Source organism: Artemia franciscana, chromosome 6, assembly GCF_032884065.1.
Source record: "Artemia franciscana chromosome 6, ASM3288406v1, whole genome shotgun sequence".
NCBI classification, from domain to species: Eukaryota; Metazoa; Arthropoda; class Branchiopoda; order Anostraca; family Artemiidae; genus Artemia; species Artemia franciscana.
This window is the reverse complement of record NC_088868.1, coordinates 10,971,903-10,993,712: the sequence shown is the minus strand read 5'-3', so window position 1 is coordinate 10,993,712 and position 21,810 is coordinate 10,971,903. Positions and strand designations below refer to the sequence as shown.

Sequence of the window (21,810 nt, the reverse complement as noted above, 5' to 3'; positions counted from 1 at the left end):
ACTTTATCGTTCTTATAACAAGATACCTAATTCAGACAGACCGCCTTTTAACGAGGGAACACAGCTATTCATAAAACCAAATCATATTTAAAAAATTTTCTGCGAACCCCTTCGCGTTTTTGTGCTCTGAAAATTGCAAGGAGTCGTAAAATATGTCAGTAAAATATGTAAGATACCTGTAAAATACGTAAAATAGGTGACATACCAATTTTATAGGGATCCGTAAAACTAAAGTAAAAACATATAAAATACCCAATTTTACCTCGATCAACTTTACCATACAACACTAATGCATTTCCATCACTTTTGAACTCTTAAAAAGGAACTAAATCTCGTAATATCAAATTGAATAAGCCTTCTCTCCATATGAAGTCGCCCTGACACGTAGGTGACAACTCGATTTTATTTAGTCATTGCTTTTGCAATGGCTTGGATAGCACCTTAGGATATTATGGGAGGCACTTTGTTCTTTATAAAGTTAATTTTAACATTTCGCACTTCCAAATATACGTTAAAAAATAATAAATAATGGTACTCTTTGATCTCTTTTGTACTATTTATTTAGTTCATCAGCCAAATAAGTTTCACTAGTTCTATTACTGCAATTTACTATAATTTTTGAAAGCTAAAGGAAGGGTATATACGCAATAAACATACAGAGAAAACACAGGCGACTTATATAACAAGTTCTGTCATTTAACACCTTAAAAAAATTTATTTATTTTTTGTTTTTGAGGCTATTGCGCACCTGGGTCTGGACTTCTTCTGATTTGGCATATGGTTGATGAAGTTGTAAACCCAAAGCCATGGAATCAAGCTGTATCTTTGTTTAAGCAGAATTCTATACAAGAATCTCATAGGTAACAGTGATTGAAAACATGCGTCATCTGGCTAAAAAAAAAAAAAAAAAACTGAAATTTTTTGGAACTTTGGATGTTATCGGTGTACAAAAACTAACCTGCATTGTCTAAAACAGATTAGGACACCTAGTTTCAGCATTTGTAGAAAGTGATGGTAGGTGTGTTCCCTGTCGAAAAGTTCTCTCGTGGAAAATTCTTCCCCTCCATAAAACTCACCCACAGAAATCTTTCCTACTGGAAAATTAAGGACTTGATGGTCATTTTTATCGGCTGAATTGAATGATTTGGCTATTAAAATTACTTCTTTTTATGTTTTAACCGACACAGACTGATTTTCTTTCATTTATATTGCGGCTTATATTTCCACCAGCCCATTGCGTTTCGTGTCATTAATTTACTGGTTTCAGTTTCTTATCCGTTTAAATTTGTATTCTTTTTCATCTGGCTGAAACACTGGAGAAGAGCATTCAAGTCCTGATCGCCAAAAGTATTGGGCATCGTCCATTAAACCCACGCCAAAAGGTTTTCCCCTTTGAAGTACCTTTACTAATATGGAACGAATGCACAACCATGCGCCATTACTCCCTACACTACTGGGAAACTCAATACATTGTTTCTAATATTTTCAAATCGATTTGTTATCTCAGAATTTTTAACTGATTAAAATGTTGTCCACCATGGGGCAAAATAATAGTTCAGGGCTACAAAATGGCAGAAAAGAGTACTTTCCCGTAGTAGTAGTAGAACAATTTTATTAGAAATAAACATTTCTTAATCAATAGCGCAACATAAGCGAAGCTTGCGAGGCTGTGCTAAATTCAAAGAAAATAAAGAGACAATATAGAGAATAAGAAAATATGGAGAATGAGACCATATACCGAAATCAACAAAAAAAAAACATAAACAATACACTACCTTGCGTGACCCCAAGACAACAAAAAAAACATAAATATTACAAATGAATAACCTATGTAAAATTTATTTTAGTTAATCTGTTTCAAAAGTATACCTACCGAGCAACTCCATACGTAAATCAGACTTAAACTGGCCAAGGCTACCTATTTCCTTGATATCTATTACCAAGCATAATATGTTTGGTCAATTTAAAAGGGCTGTAGAACTTATATAAATTTCTGTTTGAATGAGCCCTCTGCTGATCTTCTAAGACTGACAGCTCGGTAAATCATAATTACGCTTTGTTTTTTCCACGGGGGAATTTTTCATGGGGAGGGAAGTTTCCAGGTAGTGAACTTGTCAGGGAAAATTACAATTGCGGGAATTTGCCAGAGTTTTTATACAAAATTATTTTTATAAGCATTTTTTATTGGATTTATATGCAAATACCTCTCCTTAAGCATATAATTATGGAATTATAATTTTTTTTTTTATGAAGAAGTTTGAAGAACTTTTTTAGTGCTAGATAGACAGAAAAAATGAGGTATTTCTAACTTACGAACGGGTGATCGGATCTTAATTAAATTAGATGTTTGGCAAGATATCGTGTCTCAGAGCTCTTACTTTAAATCCCAATCGGATCTGGTGGCATTAGGCGAAGTTGGGGGGGGGGAATCTAAAATCTTGGAAAACGCATAGATTGGAGGGATTGGGATGAAACTCGGTGGGAAAAAAATCCCAGGTCCTCGATACGTGATTGACATAACCGGAACGGATCCACTCTCTTTGGGGGAGTTGGGGGGAGGATTAATTCTGAAAATTAGAAAAAATGAGGAATTTTTAGCCAACGAAGGAGTGATCAAATTTGATGTTTGGAAGGATATCGTGTCTCAGAGCTCTTATTTGAAATCCCGACCGGATCCGGTGACACTGGGGCGAAGTGGGGAGAACCTAAAATCTTGGAAAACGCTTAGAGTGGAGGGATCGGGGTAAAACTCGGTGGGAAAAATAAGGAAAAGTTCTAGATACGTGATTGGCATAACTGGAACGGATCCGCCCTCTTTGGGGGAGTTGGGGAGGAGATTTAATTCTAAAAAATTAGGTATTTTTAACTTACGAAGGAGTGATCAGATCTTAATGAAATTCCATATTTAGAAGGACCACGTAACTCAGATCTCTTATTTTAAATCCCGATTGGATCCAGTGTCTTTGGGAAGGGAGAAGACCGGAAATCTTTAAAAACGCTTAAAGCGGAGAGATCAAGATGAAACTTGGCAGGAAGGATAAGCACAAGTCCAAGATACGTGACTGACATAACCAGACTGGGTTCGCTCTCTTTGGTGGAGTTGGGAGGGGGAGGTAATTTGGAAAAATTAGAAAAAATGAGGTACTTGTAACTTACGAACGGGTGATCAGATCTTAGCGAAATTTGATATTTAGAAGAATCTCGTGCTTTAGAACTCTCATTTTAAATCCCGACCAGATCCGGTGACATTGGGGGGAGTTCGAGGGGGAAACTGGACTTCCTGGAAAACGTGAAAATTGTGGCATCTTACGCATGGGTGATCGGATCTTAATGAAACTTATATAGAAGAATCTTATGTCTCAGATGCTCCATTTTCAATTCGAATCAGATCCGGGGACATACAGAGTTGAGAGGGGACCAGAAATCTTGAAAAACTCTTAGAGTGGAGAGATCGGGATGAAACTTGATGGGAAGAATAAGCACTAGCTATAGATACAAGATTGGCATAATTGGAACGGATCCGTTCTCTTTGGGGAATTTTGGGGTTGTTAATTTGGAAAAACTAGAAAAAATGAAGTATTTCTAACTTAAGAACGGGTGACCGAATCTTAATGAAATTTGATATTCAGAAGGAACTCACGTCTCATAGCTTTTATGTCAAATCTCAGCCAGATCTGTTGACATTGGGGAGAGCTGGAGGGGGAACCGGAAATCTTTTGGAAAATGCTTATAAATGTTCTAGATACGTGATTGACATAACTGGACTGGATCCGCTCTCTTCGGATGAGCTAGGGGGTGGGGTCAGTGCTTTGGCGAGTTTGATGCTTCTGGACGTGCTAGGACGATGAAAATTGGTAGGCGTGTCAGGGAGCTACATAAATTTACTTGATAAAGTCGTTTTTCCCGATTCCACCATCTGATGGGCTGAAGGGAGAGGAAAAATTGAAGTATTTTTAACTTACGAGTGGGTGATCGGATCTTAATGAATTTTAATATTTAGAAGGACCTCGTGACTCAGAGCTTTTATTTTAAATCCCGAACGGCATTAAGCCTCTGATTTTCCTGATTTTAAAGAAATATGTTGATTCTTAGAATTTTGCTAGAGTTCATACCATACGATCTCTTGGTTCTTGGCTCTTCCGACCTCGTCACAAGTGCCGTATGAGCTCTTGTTGTAGGTAGGAGTTGGAGTCTGTAATAGCAAAGCCCTCAAATTCCAATGTAATGTTGTGATTTTCATTAAGATCACTTGTCTTTTCGAGGGTGTTTTTCCCATTTACGAGGGTGAATGAGGTAAATTTTTTCAGGATCGTAACATTTGATTTATATCACTGGACTTAATTTATTTAGAACTAGCATAACAGCCATTTCTTTGATGTACTGATTGTTATCAAATTCTTTTTTTAGAGTTTAGATTTCTAATGACCCGAGTAGCTCGTAACTTACTGTTCATTACCATGAAGTGTTTGATTCTACACCATATGTTCTTTATATATTTTAGAATATAGGTAGAGTATTCCAGAATTACTTCTTGTCTCCAGTCTTTCTATTTGTCTTAATTTTCCTTTGGCTGTTAGATTCTACAAGTGTGCAGAATTTTCCAGATTGGGAATTCTTTCCAGGGGAATATGCTAAACCCCAGAGGAAGCATTGATCAACAGGTGGACAGGTGGTGATGCTATTTTTTTTTCTAAGAGTCAGATTTCTCGTTTCGTACTGTCTTTCAAAGGTTGTCTAATAAGGAACAAGATTTCGCGTGCCTACCCATGAAAAAATCCAATGTCGCTTGTATTTGTCTTTATTTATATGTTCTACGGAGGAGCAGTATCGTACTTTGGGCTTGTCTAATGGTTGAAATAGGGAATGATGCTTCTGTTTGCATCTCTCTGCAGTCTTTGTGCCTGTCAGACAAGGATCATTTGTCACTTTATGCAAAGAGTATGGGTAATTCTTAAGAGTAGTAACCTAGTGGCGCTAATGTCAAAAAGCACTGTCGTCATCTAGTATTGCCGAATTTTGGCAGTTTTTAAAATTTGTAATCATGACTTTTCGGAAGTTAATTACATGACAGTTTTGGTAAGTAACAGGAAAACCAGTAGAATTCAAATATCTTTTAATGGAATTTTTAAACTTCCTATGGGTTGAAGGAATGTCAGGTGATTACGGGTTTTATCTCTGTTCCTCTTCACTATGAAGAATGTACACATAGGCTGTATTAGGCCTATACACACATGTATATATTCATAGTACCGATGTATATAAGCCTAGTTCTGTGAATAATTTTGCAATTAGTATTAAAATTATAAATAGTAACCAGTCTTATTCAAGCTTCCATGCACATAGATAAATGCACCAAATTTTCCTCCCACTCTACACATGGGATGGTCAATGTAAATATTACCTGAACAATTGTTAAGGGTCATGAAACTATTTTTAATAGATGCATTTTAACTTTTGGAACATCTTTTCTCTCTTGCAAAACTACTGCAAACTCACTGTTATGGAGTTATTCCAGCCCAAATATTCTTGTATTTATACATATAGAATTGCAATCATTTCTGTTTTCATTGATCAGATATTTGAAGTCATGAATCTGTAATAGTTTTGAAACAAATTTGGGCTATGTTTTTACGCATGAGGGGGGTGGGGGTAAAGCATAGCTTATATTAAATACATAAACTAACCATTGTTGTATTTAATATATGCTATGATTTACTCCCCCCCCCCTAATGTGCAAGTATATAATAACTCCATAATGGTGAGTTTGCAGTAGTTTTGCAAGACAGAAAAGATGTACAAAAAGTTGAAATGAATCTATTAAAAATAGTTTCATGACCCTAAACAATCGCTCAGGTAATGTCAACATTGACCCATTAGACCACTTTAATGACTGGTCTTTATTCTGACCCTTCTCAAATGGATTATTCACCCACACCACCCCAACCCCCCTTCCAAGTAGTTTTACCCCTGTGAGAAATTACCCACTTAATATCCTCCCTTAGTAGTCCAGCTTTAAATCATAACTCCTCTCTTAATGCCTCTCTTACTGTAGCATACAAACAAAGAGAACCAGAAATTTCCATCTGACACCCCAACTTTTGAAATTCCTGATTGACTAAAATAGAATATACTTGTTTGTATACCTCCTCCATGTGCTTACCATTGCCATGTCCTCTATTTGTATTCCATATAATCTGATATTCAATCTAAAATCGCCATGTTTTTTTATATGATTTTTTTTACTTGTCATACTTTCTCTTTGGTGACTCAATTTTATACATGAAGATTTTCAATAGAAAATTCAGAATTGTCTGAATCAAGCCATACCCAGGATTTTTTGGGGGAGGGGGTACAAAAGTATTGCTTATGATTTTTACAAAAATGCATCAAAATTTTTTAGGTTCATTTTTGTTATGTTTTTATAAGTTGAACAAACAGTTTGGGGATAGAGGAGGGGTAAAACCCCTGAACCCCCTGGATATGGCCTTGATCTGAATTTTTTTGGGAATTCTTCACAGGTAACATTTTTGATATTGGAACTTTCTGTGGGAAAAAACTTTCTATGAGATAATAGCCTAAATTTTTTCAGAAGGATTCATGACTTCAAGTATGAGTTGAGAAAAAAAAATAAAGTAAAATAATAACAAAGTCTTTTTCAAATTAGAATATGGAAAATTTTCTAGACAAAATTGTTTGCAGAAATTTTCACCATGGAAAGAATTATTTGGGGGAAGTTTGTGGGCTGTCTTGCATCTATCTGGGCTATCTACAAGCTACTTTTTGCTATCTTGGAAAGGGGTTAGGTTAGGATAATGTAATTTCCAGTAATTAATTCAGGGCAAAAAAAGCTCCAGGAAGGTATTGCTAAGCTGCTATGTTAACCCTCTTCTGATTTATAAGTATTGGTAATTTTTTCTGTCCATGTGCATATTGATGAGAATAATATTGGTCACTTGCCAATTTCTTTGTGTGCATTAATTGCATATAACAATTTTGCACACCCAAGAAAACAAAGTAGTAATTGGTTTCAACAAAGTAATTGGGATCTAGCAAATATTCCCTCATATATTTTGAGACCTATGAAGTCTTTTTTTTGTGCTGTATCATTTACTCTAGTTGCAAGTTTCCACTCTGAATGCTAAGTCTTAGCTTCATTCATATTATGCTCAAATTATTCCTGATATGAAAAATCCAGTGCTTTTTTCTGTACCTCAAGAAAGTATAAATGTCCTAATTGCCCCTGAGTGAAAATTGGTTAAAAAGCAGGCAAAGTTTTGGCTTCAAATTTGATCAGATTGTAATTGGCTAAAATTGAGCATAGGATATTTAACATAACACCAAGCATGCATATAAGAAACATTTACATATGGTGTGCTATAAGGGTTTGAATTTTCCTTGCAGTAAATATGATTGGCAAAATATTTATAAATTTTTCAATCTAGATAAGATGTCTAGGAGTAGTGCAGTTGGTTAGGTTAGAGAGTCTCTGCAGGTTTTTCAATTTATTTGTATTTTTATACTTCTGAATAAGAATGTCTATTATCAGTTTTAAAAGTTATTGTTAAATGCTGTTCTACAGAGTTTTTTTCAGCACAATGTTATACCTATTTCTGCTGATGCAATGTGTTATGAAATTCTTCAATTCAGGCCACTGATTTAGATGAAATTAGTAAGGATCATTTACATGTTGATTTTTGTCCATTTTTGTTCTATTTGCAGTTGCTTTTTCAAATGTCACTTTGTTGCTCAGTCTAGTAGCTTCCTGTGTGGCATGGTCAGTTGTATTTTAAAGCAGGAAAAGGGCGGTTTTCTTGCTCTTCATACCGCCCTGTATCTTTTTCTTGTAGTCTTTTCAAAGTGCTAGAATATCTTTTACTGCCTTTTGTAAGTTTAAATGTTAAATTGGGGATATGCCTGCTTGGATTTCAGAAGGGCTTTGGTTGTCACCATGCACACAAGGTTCTTTCTTCTCTTCTAGTTCAAGCTTCAAAAGGGTCTGGTGGCCTGTGTATATGCGCTCCTGATTTTTCAGACGCTTTTGATGCTGTTGTGCATGCTCAAGCTCTTTATTCTCTGGTTTCAAATGGTAAAAATTTTTCTATTATTATATTATTTTCTGCTCCTATTTTCTATTAAAGTATTGGAATTGAAATTTTTCTCTGGCTTAAAACCAGTGATGATCTTTTTTTAAGTTCTCTAGTTTGCATAAGATAAGGCATTAGATGAGATGGTTTTTATCTTCCCATTTTTTTAAACTGTGTGTTTCTATTGTTCTAAATAGTCATCCAACTACATACTTTTCAGAAAATTCTTATGTTTTATACCTTGCTTGTGTAGATGAAGTTCTTGAAATAAGTTGTACATGGAAGGGGCTTTCTGATTCTGTTCATTTTTTCTGCCTCTTCTTTTTTCATTATGGCAGTTCCTCTCTTTCACTGCTGTCTTCTTCTAGATCACCATTTATTCATCTAAATTTTTCTATACTTTTCATTGAACCCATTAAATGGTTTGGAATCTTGATTGCATGTAATTTACTGGTTTTTTTTTTTGTTTTTTTTTATGCAGTTTCTGGTGCTTAATTTTAACTCCAAATTGGGTACTCAAAAACTGTAGCTAACAGGAGTAGATATAACAATAAAGCACTAGCAAAACAGTACTGAAACAACTACAACCACTCCATCTTATCTTTATCTGTCTTTTTTCAAATTTTTCAACAAAAAAGATATCCAAGCTCTGCTCAGAATATTTAAAGTCTTTGAGATTTTTACTTTATTTGCAACCATGGTATAAGAGTAGAAAAATTGTACAGAATTTTAATGCCCAAATAAAATGGCAAAACTGGCCCTTTTACATGAAGAGTTGCCTGAGTCTGCTATTTCTAAGTTCCAGCCATTTCATGGTCTTATCCCATGTTTTTCCCTAGTTGATAGCTTATTGTTTTATTTTGGTCTCTTTTTCTTTTATAATTCTTTACTTCACCTTTTCTTGCTGTTTTTACTGGTTTAAAAATAAATTGCTAGTATTATTATAGAAACCAAAACTTTGAAGATGTGTTTAAAAAAACTGTCTAGTGAGGCAAAAAACCATTCATAGGAGATTCAGAAGTTAAATATGATTTAATAGACTGTAAAAGCCTACAGTTAGGAGAGGGACAGCAGTCAAACTCCTGTATGCAGTAACTTCTGCTTGTTTGAAGTCAGACTTTAGTACTTGCAGCATTATGGACTAACCCGCTTGTTTATGCTTATATTGCATGTGCTTATACATTGCTTGCTTGTGCTTATATTTATAACATTGCTTGCTTGTGCTTATATTTTGTATTTGTTCTAGGTGCTTGGGTTTATAATAAACTATAAATAGTCAAATGCTACATGGTGTCAGACGTCATGGAGATCACCCACCCGTCAATAAACTGGAATGCAGACAACCTCGACTCAGAATGGACCGCATTCGAAAACCACGCAAAGCTTATGTGCCAAGGCCCCCTTGCTGACAAGTCTGAGAAAGTAGCATGTGCCTACCTCTGAATCTGGGCTGGTGCACAAGGCAGAGAAATCTTCAGCACTTTTGAGCTTGCGGATGAAGAGAAGGACAAAATCGAGATCTACTTCAATAAGTTTAGAGACTATACTGCCCCCAAAAAGAATCAAGTGTTCTCCCGCTATGTTTTTCAGAAAAGAGACCAGAACAACACAGAAAGTACTGACAAATACATAACAGAGCTCAAGATTCTAGTTAAACCATGCGGATACTTAAGTGAAAGTGAGATGGTAAGAGACAAAATAGTTAGTGGAGTCAGAAATCCTAAACTACGTGAAAAACTATTAGCCGTCGGTGACAGCCTTACTCTGGCCCAAGCTGTCACAATATGTCGAGCTCACGAGTCAACCAAAGCACAACTAAAGACATTCGAACAAAAGGAAATAAAACAAGAAGTGGATGCTGTTGCAAAGAGTCGCTCCAGCTTCTCACTTAAAAAGACAGAGTGCTACTTTTGTGGCGGAAATTACTCACCCCAGCATGTGTGTCCTGCAAAAGGGAAAACATGTGCCAAGTGTAAAAAACAAAACCATTTTGCAAAAGTCTGCAAAAGTAAGGCAGTGAATATCGTTGGAAATGAGGCCACAAACACTCCAGCATTCACCAGTGACCTGTACAACCAGGAAGAAACAGAGGTGTTCCTGTATGCCATCAACAAGGACTCCAGCAAGGATGAAATCTTTGCTGAGATTTCTGTTTGTGGGCAGATCCACATTGATTTCAAGATCGATACGGGTGCTCAGGTCAACATCCTGCCTTCACAGTACCTGGACAAGCTGTCGCCAAAGCCAAAGCTGCTGAAAGCCACGCAACGCCTCACCAGCTACTGTGGATCGACAATACCCTATGTAGGAGTCTGCAATATTCCTTGTCACTACAAAAATGGGCCTACACAGCAACTCACCTTTTATGTGGTTGAGTCAAACACCACACCTATAATTGGGTTTAAAGCAAGCAAAGACATGAACCCGATCAAGCTTGTTCTGAACATTGAAAAATCACCAGTCAGCGAATATAGTGATGTTTTCAAGGGTATAGGCAAACTCGAAACAGAGTGTGAAATATACTTAAAAGACAATGCAACACCCACAGTACATCCAGCTAGGAAAATACCGCTAGCCTTAAAGCAGAAGCTCAAGACCGAGTTGGAGCGCCTAGAAAGTCTTGATATCATCAAAAAGGTCAGTGAGCCAACAGACTGGGTTAATGCCATGGTCATGGTGGAGAAAAAAGATGGTGGTGTGAGACTATGCATCGATCCTGTTGACCTGAACAAGGCGATAAAACGCCCCTACTATCCGGTCCCATCTTTCGACGATGCCGTTGCTGAACTGGATGGAGCGGCAGTATTCAGCAGGCTTGATGCCCGCTCAGACTACTGGATACTCCCACTTTCCACGCGATCCTCCTACTATACAACCTTCAGCACTATCTACGGCCGATACAGATGGAAGAGATACCCATTCGGCCTAGTGTCTGCGCAAGACGAGTTCCAGAGAAAAATGGAAGAGGCGTTTGAAGGATTGGAAGGTATCAGAATACTTGTAGATGATATTCTGGTATATGGAAAGAACCGCGAGGAGCACGACCTGAGACTATCCGCCGTTCTTAGAAGAGCCAGAAAAAAAGGAATCCGCTTCAACAGTGAAAAATGCGAATTTTCCAAAGACAAAGTCAAGTACTTTGGACATATCATTAGCAGAGACGGGATAAAACCAGACCCAGAAAAGATTAGGGCTATACAAGACATGCCGAGCCCACAGTCTAAAGAAGAGCTACAGACACTATTAGGAATGCTCAACTTCCTATCGAAATACATACCCGACCTATCCTCGAAAAATAAGCCACTGAGAGATCTTACTAAAGCCACCGATTTCAGATGGGAAACCGATCACGAAGCAAGTATGAAAGAGATCAAGAGCTGCATTTCAGAAAATCTAGCTTTCTTCGACCATAAATGCAAAGTAGTCGAACTCAAGGTTGACGCTTCAAAGCATGGACTTGGAGCTGAGCTCTCCTCAAATGGGAAGATCGTAGGATTTGCATCTAGGGCCCTTAGCACGACTGAACAGAACTATTCTCAACTAGAGAAGGAACTGTATGCGATCGTGTTTGGGTGCAAACACTTCCATCACTACATCTATGGAAGAAAAACCATCGTGACAACAGATCATCGCCCATTAGAGACCATCTTATCAAGACCACTCCATACGGCACCAGCACGACTACAGCGAATGATGATTCAGATCCAGCCATACGACATCGAAGTACACTATAGCCCGGGGTCAGATATCCCAGTCCCAGATGCACTCTCTCGACTACACCTGCCAGACATTGATACCAAAATGCAGAATGACATCGAAGTTTTTGTGCATACAGTGATGAAATCCTTGCCAGTGAGCGACTCCAAACTAGACGAAATACGCCGCGAGACAGAAAAAGGCAGTCAAAGAACTCATACTCAAAGGATGGCCCGGTACACGCCAGTCGTGCCGAACAGATGCCGTTCGATTCTGGAATATCAAAGACGAACTAGCAATCCATGATGGGTTAGTTTTGAAAGGTCAACGAATCATCGTACCCCATCCTCTCAGAACCAACATAATTCATCAGCTACACTCAGCACACCTTGGGATAGACAAAACCAAACAGCGCGCCCGGATGATTGTGTACTGGCCAGGGATGAACGCTGACATTGAGTCCTTCGTCCAAAAATGTGAAATATGTGCTAAATTTGCAGCAAATAATCAAAAGGAACCGTTGATTAGCAACCAGCCGCCCTCATTCCCATGGCAACACATTGGCATTGACCTTTTCGACTGGAACAAGACCTGCTATCTCATCACTGCCGACTATTATAGCAGATACTTTGAAATAGACAAATTGTCAAGTCAGACATCAACCGCAATCATCGACAAACTGAAAGCCAACTTCGCACGTTTCGGAATCCCTCAGCTGATAACTTCAGACAACGGCTCACAACTTTTCTCAAAAGAGTTCCGAGATTTTGCGCAAGAGCGGGGAATTAGTCTGAAAACCTCCAGCCCCATCTATCCGAGATCAAACGGTCTGGTGGAGAAATCAGTACAAACCTGCAAACGGATACTAACCAAAGCGAAAGAAAGTGGAAACGACCCACATATTGCACTTCTAGAATATAGAAACAGCCCAGTTGACGGCCATGCCTCACCTGCTCAACTCCTCATGAGCCGCCAGCTACGGTCAGTCCTACCATCAACATACAACCAGCTAAAACCAAGAGTCACCCCCCTTCAGACCTTCCTACAACACAGATCGAAGGAACAGGAAAGACAGAAACGCTATCACGATAAGACTGCGAAACCGCTACGTGAACCTCAACTGGAAGACCAAGTTTTTATCCAGAAGAAAACAAACGGCCCCTGGACCAAAACGAAAATCATATCATGCCATGAGAACCCCAGATCATACGTAGTGGAGACAGAAGACGGTTCCAGGCTGCGACAAAATAGAGTCCATATCTCCCGCCATTCATTTCCCATAGCCAAGGAAGAGGTCAGAATCCAGCCCACCACACAGGACAAAAGCAATGATATATCCCATCATATCTTAACCGAATCACCCCAGCCAATCCGCACAGACATCGAAACCTCGCCAAGAAATGTTCCGTTACCAAGAGAAGAAGATAAACCTTCTGACCCACCCCTTGTCGCACCAACCATCGTTCCTACGCCTGAAAATGCCGCTCCCGACTGCCCAGCCACAGGGACTAAATCCCCTACCACTACATCAAAGGTGATGCCGCACACCCGCAGCGGCAGAGTGGTTAGGCCACCTAAAAGGCCGGATTTGTAGGCAGACCGCCTTTCATGAAAAGAAGGGAGATGCAGCATTATGGACTAACCCGCTTGTTTATGCTTATATTGCTTGTGCTTATACATTGCTTGCTTGTGCTTATATTTATAACATTGCTTGCTTGTGCTTATATTTTGTATTTGTTCTAGGTGCTTGGGTTTATAATAAACTATAAATAGTCAAATGCTACAGTACTCAATTAAGTTTCTATATCTTTTCAGATTAAACTATTCTTCTTATGTCTGTTTACTACCCTTTTCCTGTATGTTGCATGTGAATCATGTGATTATTTAGTTAAATTTCTGTTTGTTTTGGGTTTTAGTTATTCTTTGACAGTACTTCCTGGTTGTTTTAAATTTTAATTGTTTTATGCCTTTATTTCTGTTTCTGTTAAGTTTTATTATGACTTTGAATTTGTTTAAAAATTGCCTATTTGGGGTTTTCTTTAATTATTTGTTTAGACATTGGTAAAGTTATAAGAGTAGGCTATTTTGATTTGTGAGGGGGTGGGTCAATAGATATAAATCAGCAAAATTCTTGCTCTCTATTTCTTTAAAAGTAAGTATCTGGATATAATAATAGTTTCAATTTTATCCCTTAATATTTCAGAATTTTTTTAAAAAAATTATATAATTGGACAGTACTGGATTCTATTGGCTTTTGAAAAGAAAAATGTTGAGAGCATAAAAGTAGTACCTGTAGGTTACTTTTTTTGCTCTTTTCAAATATTAAATTTGTATTTCTGTCAGTGTTTTCTTCCATAACCATTATATATATTCCAAACCCATCTGCTGTCCTGGAAAAACAGGCAACACACCTAATACAATTCCTACTGCAGAAAGAAAGCCAATTTTGGTCTTTCCCATAATGATAATTACCATCTTCAAAAATCCTTTCTGAAAGAAACCCATCCCATAGCCCCATAGGAGTGAATAACTATATGACCAACAAACTTAATTTTCTTTGTATCTAGAGGTATGTTCTCAGCAATCAATCCGGGCTAAATCAGAAACAGGAGCTCTATTACAATTTTGTAAATAGACAAAATTCTTCTGAGTGCGGGAATAATTTGACCCGTAATATTTTCATTTTCATCATAAGTTCCAGTTTTGTAGACTCAATGCAACCTACTAACAAAATAGTAACAATCATAGGTCAATTGGTCAAAATGTACCTACATAACCAGTATTTTTTAACATTTTCTAGTTTCTTTTTATTCTTTGGCAATAGGTTTTTGGTTCAATGTGTGGAGATTGTAAGTCACCAATTGTATTATTTTGGCAAGAAAAAAGACGTGAATACTTCTGGTAATTGATGAAATGACAGAAGAGATAAATCCTCTTGAGTTTGTTGCTATTAAGCTTGGTAAGTTTGCCAATTTTGTTTAGTTACCTCTATTAATCAGATATCTTGTCACTTACTTTTGCTGATGGAATTTGTTGTGAATTCTAATAAGTCAACATTTAAATATTTCAGTTTGAAAAAGTCAATCTTAAATTCATAAAATTTAAGTGTCTAGAAATGCCTTGGATTCCAATGAAAAAAAAAATGTTTAAAAAAAGATCAATATTAAGTCCTAAACCAGCCTAAATAAAGTCGATTATAAATCAAACTTTCTAGAGGCAATAATTACTATGAATGGTAAATGAAACCTAAATCTTGCAGAAATTAAGTAGATGAGATCAAATTTATAACAAAATTAAGTTAATTTGAATTGGATAGATAAAATAGGAATAAATATACCTCAAATAATTGCAAAGCACCCATTTCTTAAAAGTCTCAAACACCACAACTATATCTGTAATGGAAAAGGTGGCATTTGAGAGGTTATCTGCCCTTTTTGGGCACATTGAGGCTCAAGTTATATTAAATTCTAAAGTTAAAATAGGAATAAATATACCTCAAATAATTGCAAAGCACCTATTTCTTAAAAGTCTCAAACACCACAACTATATCTGTAATGGAAAAGGTGGCATTTGAGAGGTTATCTGCCCTTTTTGGGCACATTGAGGCTCAAGTTATATTGAATTCTAAAGTTAAAATAGGAATAAATATACCTCAAATAATTGCAAAGTACCCATTTCTTAAAAGTCTCGAAACACCACAACTATATCTGTAATGGAAAAGGTGGCATTTGAAAGGTTATCTGCCCTTTTTGGGCACATTGAGGCTCGAGTTATATTAAATTCTAAAGTTAAAATAGGAATAAATACACCTCTAATAATTGCAAAGCACCCATTTCTTATAAGTCTCAAACACCACAACTATATCTGTAATGGAAAAGGTGGCATTTGAGAGGTTATCTGCCCTTTTTGGGCAAATTGAGGCTTAAGTTATATTAAATTCTAAAGTTAAAATAGGAATAAATATACCTCAAATAATTGCAAAGCACCCATTTCTTAAAAGTCTCAAACACCACAACTATATCTGTAATGGAAAAGGTGGCATTTGAGAGGTTATCTGCCCTTTTTGGGCACATTGAGGCTCAAGTTATTTTAAATTCTAAAGTTAAAATTGGAATAAATATACCTCAAATAATTGCAAAGCACCCATTTCTTAAAAGTCTCGAAACACCACAACTATATCTGTAATGGAAAAGGTGGCATTTGAGAGGTTATCTGCCCTTTTTGGGCACCTTGAGGCTCAAGTTATATTAAATTCTAAAGTTAAAATAGGAATAAATATACCTCAAATAATTGCAAAGCAACCATTTCTTAAAAGTCTCGAAACACCACAACTATATCTGTAATGGAAAAGGTGGCATTTGAGAGGTTATCTGCCCTTTTTGGGCACATTGAGGCTCAAGTCATATTAAATTCTAAAGTTAAAATAGGAATAAATATACCTCAAATAATTGCAAAGCACCCATTTTTTAAAAGTCTCGAAACACCACAACTATATCTGTAATGGAAAAGGTGGCATTTGTGAGGTTATCTGCCCTTTTTGGGCACATTGAGGCTCAAGTTATATTAACTTCTAAAGTTAAAATAGGAATAAATATACCTCAAATAATTACAAAGCACCCATTTCTTAAAAGTCTCGAAACACCACAACTATATCTGTAATGGAAAAGGTGGCATTTGAGAGGTTATCTGCCCTTTTTGGGCACATTGAGGCTCAAGTTATATTAAATTCTAAAGTTAAAATAGGAATAAATATACCTCAAATAATTGCAAAGCACCCATTTCTTAAAAGTCTCGAAACACCACAACTATATCTGTAATGGAAAAGGTGGTATTTGAAAGGTTATCTGCCCTTTTTGGGCACATTGAGGCTCAAGTTATATTAAATTCTAAAGTTAAAATAGGAATAAATATACCTCAAATAATCGCAAAGCACCCATTTCTTAAAAGTCTCAAATACCACAACTATATCTGTAATGGAAAAGGTGGCATTTGAGAGGTCATCTGCCCTTTTTGGGCACATTGAGGCTCAAGTTATATTAAATTCTAAAGTTAAAATAGGAATAAATATACAACACAAATAATTGCAAAGCTCCTACTTCCTAAAAGTCTCAAACAGCACAACAATATGTGTAATGGGAGAGGTGACATTGGAAAAGTTTTGTGTCCATTTTAGATGACTAACTGTGGATATTGGAAATCTCCATTTTGGTTTCAGTATGATATAGTGTGCTTGATTTTGTACTTCTTCTTCTTGTCATACTTTGATCGAAGGACTTAAATATTGGTTAAAAGGGGATTGGAGGACAATGGGTGTCAAAAGGGAATTATCAACACTTTGAACTTTCTATATTTCAGTCTCATGGGTATTTTCCATTTAAAACAAGATACGGTTTTTTTTTTACTATTTTACTAACAAAGTTTTGAGGGGGGGTATGACTAAGTCCAGCTTTGACTCATTCTGACCTTTCATAGCTTAAATTGTTTTTACACTCAGTTCTGAAATAAGGTATTAGCTAGAAATATTGAACTCTGTTGAATGAGTTAGATCCCCCCCATCAGTCTTGAATGCAATACTACAGTATTTGTATAGATTCCAGAGGAAAAATTGTGAAAACCCAGGGAAGAAACATTGCTCTACTATATCAATTATACTCTAAATCTCTGTTATGCCTAATTGGGAGACTACAAAAATCATCTTGTTGTTTTCAATACCCACCAAAATAAACCCCAAATTTGGTATAAAAACAAAACCTGTCCCAGAGCATATTATTCTGGTCAGTCTGAAGGAGACCCATTTGCAAGTAATGAAAGATTGATTTATTTTTACATGGTACCAAGCAACCAAGGCCTAATCCAGGGGTGGAGTGGGTTGGTTAGGTATTCCCCCCCCCCCAAAAAAAAATGTCAAACTAAAAAATGTAACAAACATGAATAAAAACAAATGTTTGATGCCATTGATTACTTTTTTTGAAAACCGTTTTGAGTCTTTGAAAACCACTATTGTTTTAATATTTTGTTTACTTACTTATGACACGACTGCCTGTCCATGAATTATTCTTTATGGTTGATTGTGTATGGCTATGCTGTTTGACCTATGTAATTGGATAGGTGAGTAGGGTTAAGGCATCATTCGAGTACTAATCTATATTAATTACTAAAGAAGGAAAACAGTCTTCCTTTCTCCTTCTGTCTTCTTATATATATATATATATATATATATATATATATATATATATATATATATATATATATATATGTATATATATATATATAAATATATATATATATATATATATATATATATATATTTATATATATATATATATGTGTATATATATATATATATATATATATATATATATATATATATATATATATATATATATATATATATATATATATATATATATATATATATATATATATTTATTTACATATATATATGTATATATATATATGTATATATATATATATATATATATATATATATATATATATATATATATATATATATATATATATATATATATATATATTTATATATATATATATATATATATATATATATATATATATATATATATATATATATATATATATATATATATATATATATATATTTTCCTGTAACCTCCCTTCTTTGGGAGAAATGTGTTTGGGATTACAACACTCTTCTTACTGCAGAGATGGTAGTATCTAATGCAGTGATTTTTTTTTCTGTAATCAAAAGATAGTGATGAAAAAATAGATTTTGTTTTAAAGAGTAAGATATTGGGGTGGTGGCAACCTATTCAATATTTGGGATAATTATGAATATGATATCACAAACGCACTGAAATTGCTTTTATTATTACTTTCTAAGGAGTAGGGTTGTAACTGATTCCCAGTGGAGCTCCTCTGCTGAAGAATTTTTACTCGTAACGAATATTTGTAATGACCATTGGCTGCCGATTTTTCGTTTGAAAAGAACCAGTTTAATGGAGGTCTTAAAAAGAGATTAAGAACTTCTTATCTCTCTCATGCTAATATTAATCAGTGCTAGTTTGATTGCTATAGCCTATATATGTTCATATGTAAATATATCTTCTCTTTTTTAGAAGTCGAAGCTGAGGATAAAGTCTCTGGAATAACTGATTTTAACTCCCAACCTAATCATAATGATACTCTGAAGACAAGATTTTACATTTCGGAGCCTGTGGAAAGCCCTAAGCCCGGTTTCTATGAAATGGCTTCTATGGCTTTAAATGATCCAGGTATATATGTACTAAAATGAGTAACTTCTGTTGATACTATTTAAATTGAATGTTTTGTAAGTTAAGGAAATACACCTATTATCATTGGTGGCATGATAGTGTTGCATAAGTAAAGAGCGACATGGAGACAAATTGTTAATGGTATTATGTTTTGTTCCGTTCACTTGTTTTTGTTTTTCTTGGAATAGTTTTTTAGAAGTAAAAGCCGTGCTTTTCAGTGATGATAAAGAGTTTCTGGAAGCAAAAATTCTATCTTATAAGCTTTACAGAAAGACATTATTTTGTATTTTTCTTAAAAATTTCTGAAAGCTTGTATAATGTTTAGATCTGTAATAATTCAGAGTTTTATAATTCTGATCAAATAAAGACCTGAAATAAATGTATAAGCAACTTGTTTAATCATGCTTTTTTTCACTAAAAACCTCACAAGTTTCAATTTGAAACTTAGATTATTTGACGCAGAAGGATTTGTTTATAGACAGAAAAAGTACATATGCATTATGAACCACTGAACATGTTCATGTAATGGTAGCTGAAATTATCTCTCACAAGTTTACATTTCCTAATCAAATAATCATAATGACTGTTTTGGAAGTATAAATCTGTTGTTAATGCTTAAATAGGATGAAATCCTTTTAGTATTTTCTTCTAAAGTGTCTGCAAAGCTAATGTGTTGGCTCAGTATTTTGGAGCACCTTTGGTGTTCAACACCCATTAAGGACTTCTTAATGATTTTCGTATGTTTTGGTAGTATTTTGTTCTGGATTATAGACGTATCAGCTTTTATCACTTAAATTGAGTAAATGATATAAAATGAAGAACAATTGAACAGTAAATGGAAGTGAACTTGTGACATGTTGTTTTAAATGTATTCTTTGAAAATTTTTGCTTGTTTATAAAAAGCTGTAAAAACCAATAAATATCCATTATAATAGCCCTGATGCAGTTTTTGATTGCATTTCAACCGGTGTTCTTGGAGTAGATAGTCTTGATGCTGTTCATGAGGGCGTTCTGTTTGGCTGAGAAGAATACATATTTGTATAAATTCCTTAGTAAACTTTGTGATTCAAGGAGGAAGAAAAATATAAAATACAAGTATGTTTAAAATGCAAAATAGCCAAAACCACCAATCTGTATTACAATCTCTGCAATGTTTTGAATATCTATTCTAGGTATCACTAATGCATCATCACCCCTGACTGGCCCATCCAAACAAACAAGTAATATTCTCTGCATGGAAAGTTTTTCAAATATACACTCGAAACAATGTACAGAGTCATACTACAACTATAAGGCAGCAGTTAACACCACCGTTTTTGATGAGTTTAATGTCTCAAGCCAGGAGGACCCTAAGCCAAAGACAAGGGTCGTTGAAAGTGTTACGACCAAAATATTTCCTTGCAAAAAGCAGTTATATAAGTGCCCAGTGTGTAGCAAATATTACCCAAATGGTCGTTTGTCAATACATATGAGGGTTCATACTAAAAAGAAGTTGATTCATACCAAGAAAATATTTTATGAGTGTGATACTTGTAATAAAACTTTTACCCAAAAGGCCAGTTTGGATGTTCATCAAAGAATCCACAGAGGTGAAAAACCTTACATGTGTGATATGTGCAAGAAAAGATTCCGCACAAGTTCCGCATTGTCTGTACACCAAAGAACTCATACTGGGGTAAAACCTTTTGAATGCGATATCTGTAAGCACCGGTTCACGACAAAAACTTATTTTACTGCCCACCAAAGAATTCATACTGGGGAGAAACCTTACATGTGCGATATATGCAAGTTGAGATACCGCACAGCTGGTCAGCTATCTCACCACAAAAGAAAGTTGTGCCATAGGAAAACCTTTTGAATGTGGCATTTGTAAGAAATGATTCCCTACTGATTTGATTTATCTGAAAACCAACGAATCCATACTGGAAAGGTACTATGCAAGGAAAGATTCTGGAAAAACTCCACATTGTCTTGATACCAAAGAACTCATACAGGCAGAGGACTCTTTGAGTGTGAAACATGTAAGAATTTTTTTCCAAAACATTGTTTGTTTTGACATCAATTAAATAACTTTTTGGATAAAAATCTTAATTTTAATACCATAGAGAGCTCAAGCGCTATCTAAGTAGAGAAGGAAGTAAGCTTACGTTTTTTTTTTTTTTTGTTTTTTTTTTCCCAATGCCACTTTAAATGGGAGTTGTCATAGAAAATTTAGAAGGAGCTCATTCGATTGAACATTGAAAGTTCCTGTGTCTATATTAAAAGTCAAAAGTTGATAAAGGGCATCCACGCACTCCCTTCCGCCCTTTTAGATACGCTATCCTTGCCTCAACACTGATAAAAATTTTAAGATAGATATTTTACTCTAAATAGATGGAAGACCCAACAACTCTTTTTTCAGGAATAATAAGGCCCCCCCAGATCCCCCGGAACAAGGATTCTAAGATTATATGGATTCTTTATTGTTTATGCATAGGGTTTCTTATTGGGATGTAAGGGAATGTTTTACCCTTGGCGTGTAGGCAGGCCTCGGTTTATTCGACAGGCCTGAGCCTAAGGGCGCACAATGCCAAGAGTCACAATTAATTATCACTGAATGATTTAATTATCACTGAGTGACTAAGTTTTTTTTTAACAAAATTGGACTGACATTGTTTATCTTCAAAGTGCCACATGCGCTCCGCCCCCGCGCCGTCTTTTCACGGATCAGTGGTTTAAAAAAAAAACAACAACACCGAAATCCTGTGACCACCTTTAAACTGTAGGATGTCTCCCAG

At 35.6% G+C, this 21,810-nt stretch overlaps 1 protein-coding gene and 1 long non-coding RNA gene across 6 annotated transcripts in view; one reads left to right on the top strand and one right to left on the bottom strand.

The window, feature by feature from the left end:
* Positions 1-740: 740 nt before the first annotated feature.
* Positions 741-21,810, bottom strand: part of LOC136028038 (uncharacterized) — a 61,073-nt gene continuing 40,003 nt past the window's right edge. For both annotated transcript variants that reach the window (XR_010617719.1, XR_010617718.1), the window contains exon 3: positions 741-891. This is a non-coding gene — a long non-coding RNA (uncharacterized LOC136028038). The remainder of the gene's footprint in view (positions 892-21,810) is intronic.
* Positions 4,973-21,118, top strand: LOC136028037 (zinc finger protein 583-like). Of its 4 annotated transcripts, none has more exons than XM_065705627.1 (5): positions 5,021-5,076; positions 7,979-8,086; positions 14,605-14,739; positions 18,878-19,033; positions 20,206-21,118. In XM_065705627.1, the coding sequence occupies exons 3-5, from the start codon at positions 14,694-14,696 to the stop codon at positions 20,889-20,891; spliced, it is 888 nt and encodes a 295-aa protein (XP_065561699.1). In that variant the 5' UTR covers positions 5,021-5,076; positions 7,979-8,086; positions 14,605-14,693; the 3' UTR covers positions 20,892-21,118. The 4 variants fall into 4 exon arrangements, with proteins under 4 accessions (XP_065561698.1, XP_065561699.1, XP_065561701.1 ...); XM_065705628.1 differs by lacking the exon at positions 7,979-8,086 and adding an exon at positions 7,592-7,669 and having other exon boundaries at positions 5,024-5,076; XM_065705626.1 differs by lacking the exon at positions 7,979-8,086 and having other exon boundaries at positions 4,973-5,076.